At 44.8% G+C, this 6000-nt stretch overlaps 1 protein-coding gene across 2 annotated transcripts in view; it reads right to left on the reverse strand.

The window, feature by feature from the left end:
• Window positions 1-2031, reverse strand: part of IPPK (inositol-pentakisphosphate 2-kinase) — a 91211-nt gene extending 89180 nt beyond the window's left edge. The window contains exon 1 of one of the 2 annotated variants that reach the window (XM_075939712.1): window positions 1705-2031. Coding sequence is in view for 1 of the 2 variants with exons in the window: in XM_075939711.1 (XP_075795826.1) it covers window positions 1705-1785 (81 nt within the window). In the remaining variant the exon portion in view is untranslated. The remainder of the gene's footprint in view (window positions 1-1704) is intronic. The other variant, XM_075939711.1, reaches the window with a different exon arrangement.
• Between the last annotated feature and the right edge of the window lie 3969 nt (window positions 2032-6000).

Below are 6000 nucleotides of genomic sequence, written 5' to 3' on the forward strand. Positions count from 1 at the left end.
AAAAAATAGTCTCCAAGATAAAAATAAAATAGATGCCATAATAGCCTTAGCACATGTTTACGTATGGTTTTGAATTCTCATCTAAGCTGATGAATACATTACAAAAAAAAAAATTGCAAAAGTCTGAAGTTTAAAACCTGGCATATATTCATTCTAGGACCAGTAAAAAAAATATAGATGGAGCAAGTAATAAGAACTAACACTCAAACACAACCTTCTAGCTTTGATCACTTCTGCCTTACCAATAGTAAAAAAGGTTGTTTTAAATCTATGATCTCTTATCTTCGGATACTTATATCTTGGAAAATAACAGCCATTTATAGCCATGCTGGAATTAGCATACAAGGCTGCAAATGAATTGTACATAAGGATACAAAAACCTGGCCAAAGTCAATAATACACTTGTTTTAAAAGCATGTAAAACGTTTTGATACCGATAATTGAAATAAATCAAAATGCCCAGCAAAAGAGAAGTGAAGAGTAATAATATCCTGTTGATAGTAAAATGACTAAACATCTTTTAAACCAGTACAGAATACACAAGTATTTATAAGCTTTTCTATGGTGCTCATTGCCAGTATCTGAACACATAAAATAAGTGGATTCATTCTCACAATTCCCCAGTGAAGTACAGACTTATGCCCTTTTTATAGATAGAAAGTGGAGGCACAAAGATTAAACAACATGCCTGTATTCACAGAGAAGTCTACAATAGAACCAAAAGTACTGTAAAGCCCAAATCTCCTTAATCCCAGTCCTTTGCCTTAGCCACAAACTCAATTACTCCCAAGTGGGAGGGAGGAAGGGAGGGGGAAAAGATATTTCTGTCACCCTTTAAAACATATATCCACATCTTTATTCCTTCTCTTTCCTCCTCACCCACAGTGTAAGGTAACAGACTTTCCCTCATGCTTTTCCCCAGATCTCCCCTCCCAAAAGTATAGCAAATGACTATACACCAGGGTATTTTCTTTATTTACCCTTAAAATGAGGAGCAGACTGTAGGGAAAGCAGCAGGTTCAAATGACAGGTAAACAGTCTATGTTGGCTTGTTCGACAGTTGTGGCAGAGTTTCACTCCATACCACACCCCACCCTAGAGAGAAAACCAGGAGACTGAATCTTAAATATGTGACTAGAGTGGAAAGTTACCTGTTCAGGAAGTGAGAAAAAGCACCAGGTAAAGTCTGCCTCCCCTCCTCTTGGGGCGGGGGGGAGGGATGAGAAAAATGGATTTTTTATAAGGCACGAATGAGAACAAAGGAATAAATCACTTTTCAAAAGTAATCCTAGTTCTCTACCCCGGACGGGGGGGGGGGGGGGGGGAAGAGACCTCTCCTAGGGCTGCATCCCACAGCGCCCCTCTCCAGAGGAGTGTACTGAGGAAGGAGGCACAATTTCCCTGCAGCTTCATCCCCTGCACAAGCATCCACCTCCCGCTACAGCAAGGGTGGCAGTCCCGGCACACCCCTCTGCAGGGGAAGGTGGGGAGAGCGATGTTCCTCCCGTCCCCTCGCTGCTCCCGCTGCGTACGGGCCGACAGGCACTGGGGCCTCCCGGCTTCCCTTCCACAGGGGCCGCTGCGCTGCCCGGCGCCCTCCGACCCCGGCGTGCCGCAGGGGTTCCGCGTGCGCAACGGCCCAAACCGCCGCCCGGCAGCCGGAGCCAGCCCGCGCGGGGAGGGGAGGGCTCGCGCTGCCCGCACCTGGCTGTGGGAGATGACGAGGCTCTTGTTCCCTTCCCCGTGGTATTTCCATTCATTCTCATCCATCTTCTCTGCGTCCATCCCCCGCCCGGTCCCCGTCGGGAGACGGGCAGATCTCCGGCCCCCGCCGGCCGGCCCCGCGCTGGTTCTGCGCGAACGCTCACGAATCAACCATCTGGCGATCACGCTCCCCCCCAGACAGCCCGGCTCTCGCAGGAAGTCCCGCCTTCCGCCGGCGGGGTTAAGAGGTGGCCGGAGCTCCCGCAACTCCAGCCTGAGCCGGCAACCCAGAGCCTCGTCATTGGCTGGCAGTTGGCAGCCATCTTGGGTTTGGTCAGCGCCCACTGCCGCCATCTTTGATGAAGGCGGAGGTTGGGCTGGCCGGAAGAAGTCGGTCTCCCTTGAAGGGAGGGCAAGGAGATTCGCGAGCTAGGGCTGGTCTCCCTTGGACGCCATCTTTAGTAGGGGCAGAGGCCGGCCCCTATTTGTCCTGCTTGGTGAGTCGGGGGGCTCAGAACACCTGACTGAGCATCGGCGAGTGGGTGGGGGAGGCATTTGTTCCGCTCTGGGCATCAGGGGCCTGCAGCGAACCGGGAGCGCTGGGCTCTGAGGACGCGGGGTCAGTCCAGGGGAGGGCCGGTTCCCGCCCAGGCTGTGCAGCCGAGCACTCCTCAGCGCGCGCCGCTGGCAGCTCGCCGGTCAGGTGCGGGCTGCCCCGCGGCCGCCCCCCCCCCCCCGATCACCTCGTGCAAAGTGCCCCCCTCGGCACCTCCAGTGTGTAATGGTCACAAAGATCACGAGGCTGTGGAAATTACACTGCAACCCCGAAACACAACGTGGGAAAAGCTGCTCGAGTTGTCCTCCTTCCTGCTGTGGGGGAACAGGAGCAGCAGCTCTGTCAGGGGGAGCTTTCTGGGATCACAAATCTTTTTTAAAAATACGCTTATTAGTTTTAAAAATAACGTGGGGTCCTTTTTTTTCGTTTTGCTTGTTGAGCCTTCAAGAGTGCACTGTAGCCACAGTTGCATGTTTTTGTCCATAGCCATATGGTTCAAAATATGATTTGAAAAAAAAAAGCTAACTTTCTCACAAATCACTTTTCAAGAGGAACTGAATGTCCTTTACAGGAAGCTCACATTATTACTGGCCCAGTGGATTTCTTGCTAATATTGTTTGTACATGACAGAAGTCCGTCCCTGTGGAGCCAGCCAGAGGGCCGTCCTTACACACAACACTGCTATCTTGGAAGTACTTTATAGACTAACAAAACAGAGATGGAATAATGAGCTTTCACAGTCACAGCCCACTTCTTCAGATAAACTAAACTCAAAACTCTGGTCAGCTGAAGAAGTGGGCTGTGCTTTCTACATGTTTTGTTAGTCTATAAAGTGCTACCAAACCCATTTTTGTTTTTTAAGTTTATTTTAGAAGTAGTATATCTGATATTTTTTCCATACGTGAAACTGTACCCACAAGATCAAAAAAAACACACAAAGCTGTTCTTTTAATGTTAGTTGCACAGTGAGTGATTAACACAGATTTGGTATTATTGCTGGGAATTCAATAACTAGAAGTCACACACCTTTGTGCTGCTGAAATGAGAGGTACAGTCTGAATTTTAAGTTATCATTTGTTCATATCCTCTGAATACAAAATTCTTATAGAGATCAAACTATAACATACTCTTATCAACATGTCCTCTAAGACACTGAAGATAACTGGAGTTGTTCTTTGCATAACTTGTTTCCTCCTGGTTACAGCAGATGTCAAGGAAGCCACAGGCTATTGTTTCCCCTTCTTCATTGTGTGGAATTAATGTAACCTCTGTACTTCAGAAGACCCATTTTAAATGAGAAATTATCTACTTTACAGAGGTGTTGTGAGGCTATTCGAGTGCTTTATAAATACCTTAAATTACATTTTGATCTTCCCCTTAGATTAATACAATTTCTCAAAGGAGAAATTGGTTAATAAATTCTGATGTTTGAGATTATGCCAACATATTTAATGTATCTACACTCATGTATATCATATGCCAGGGCTGGTCAAACTTACTGACACTCCAAGCTGCATAAGATTATCTTCAGAAGTTCAAGAGCTGTGCACCTGCCCGGACTCAAGGCTTCAGCCCAGGCGCAGTGTGGGGGGAAGGGAGCACAAAGGGTTGCATGCCCCCAATTCCATGCTGGAGAGTCAAGGGCCCAGCAGTCAGAGGACAGAGCAGTCCTGGGCCCCATATTTTGGGAGACCCACAGGGCCAAAGGCAGCCCAGGGGACTAGAGTGGCAGATCAAGTGTGTCTGGTATTTTTTTAAGCCACCTGGTAACCCTAGTTGGAGAAACGAGTAAGCCATGGGGGGCTCCATGAGCTGCACATTAGCTGTAAGAGCCATGATTTGGTCATCCTTATAATATACAGTTAAGTCAAAGCAAATTACTGTTCTTTGCAAATACAGAGTAAAACCCTGAACTTATTCAGTCAAAAATTCTACTGAAATCAACAGAAAACCAATAGCAGTTTTAATTCTTTGAATTTGGCCCTTTAAAGCAACTTTTGCCTTTCTGTTATCAAAAAATCCTCACTGGAGGTATTAAGGCTGTCAAGATGACAAACAGACATATGCCTACAAATTCTTGTTTGCATAATGAACATTTATATGATTTATATAGTTTCCAAGTTTGACTTTTAAACAAATGATCTCACAAAAAGCAAAACTTTTTATGTGAATGAAAAGAGAAATAGCACCTGTATGGCTAAAAATAAAACATGCATAATTCTGTTATTACAGACACTGATCCCTTGCACATCATAGGTTAGAAATGTATGTGTGACTGGTTCCTTTGTATATAGTACCATTTTACTTTAACTGCAGATTAATTGTGGTTGTAATGTTTTATGCTTCTCTCCTTATTTAGTTAAATTCACTAACAAAACAGTATTTCTTATTAAGCAAAACCACATGCACTGAAGCATTGAAAAGAAGAAGTGGTAATATTCTATTATTCACTGTTCTTTTTTATAAAAACAATACAGTATTGAGTCATATCTTTCCTATGAATAGAAAGTTTAAATGATATTTAAGCCTTATTTATGCTTTTTTTTCCAAGTTCTTTATTTTTTATATAGTAGTTAATTGTTTATAAATGTGCAATGATAAACAGTGGCATCTAGCACTACCATAACTTTATCAGGAAACCTTTGTATATAGACTCAATGGTACAAAATCATATTAACTGTAATGCTTCATTTATTAAAAACTACACTTGCGAGAAATTCTGTAAGTTCACTGATTTTGTTTTCATGAAGAAAGTACAGAACCAAATCGTATTCTATATGAAGAGATTCTTCTTATACAAACTAATAGCTCACCATTACTTTTACACCATACAAAACTTTTTAGTTTTGTATTCTTTTAAGCTTACACTGAACTCACATCCATGAAGAACTGTAAGAGAGTCATGCAGAGCTACATTAGAAAGTTAGGTCAACCCTGCTAGGTCATTCAGGTATGTCTACACTACAAAATTAGGTCAAATTTATTGAACTCAACTCGTATCATCTGATTTTAAAAAAGTCAAAGGTGCATGTCCTCATGAGACATGTGACTATCTTAGGGTATGTCTACATAGCAAAGTTATTTCGAAATAACAGCTGTTATTTCAAAATAACTTTACCAGTGTCTACACAGCCAAACTGCTATTTTGAAATTAAATCAAAATAGCAGAAGGCTTATTTTGAAATTGGTAAACCTCATTCCACAAGGAATAGCGCCAATTTCAAAATTGCTATTTCAAAATAAGCACTGTGTAGATGCTTATTTCAAAATAGGGGGCCTCTAGCCCTTCCCAGGGTGCCCTGGTGGCCACTCTGGGCACAACCAAGAAAACTCCTCTCTCTCTCCCCCCTCCCCGGAGCCCTGAAAGGGATAGACTCTGGCGACAGTGCCTGTGCCAGCTCCAAGCCTAACAGCCCAGAGCCAGCAGTCATTGCACCTGACCCAGTGGCAGCCAGCCCTCCACCACTCCCCAGGAGCAGTCTACCAGCTCCCAGGAGCCTGCCAGGGGCCAGAAAAGGCGGGCGCCTGCCTGGTCCAGTGCAGAGATCATGGACCTAATTCAGATTTGGGGGGATACCTCCAAAGTCCATGATCTCCGCACTAAACAGAGTAATGCAACCGTGTACAGGCGGATGGCTGCCAGCCAGGCCACCAAAGGCCACATGCGAACCCAGGAGCAGGTTCGCATGAAAATAAAGGAGCTGCGGCAGGCTTATGCCAGAGTCATAGGGGGCAGCTCC

Source organism: Pelodiscus sinensis, chromosome 11, assembly GCF_049634645.1.
Source record: "Pelodiscus sinensis isolate JC-2024 chromosome 11, ASM4963464v1, whole genome shotgun sequence".
Lineage (NCBI taxonomy): Eukaryota > Metazoa > Chordata > Testudines > Trionychidae > Pelodiscus > Pelodiscus sinensis.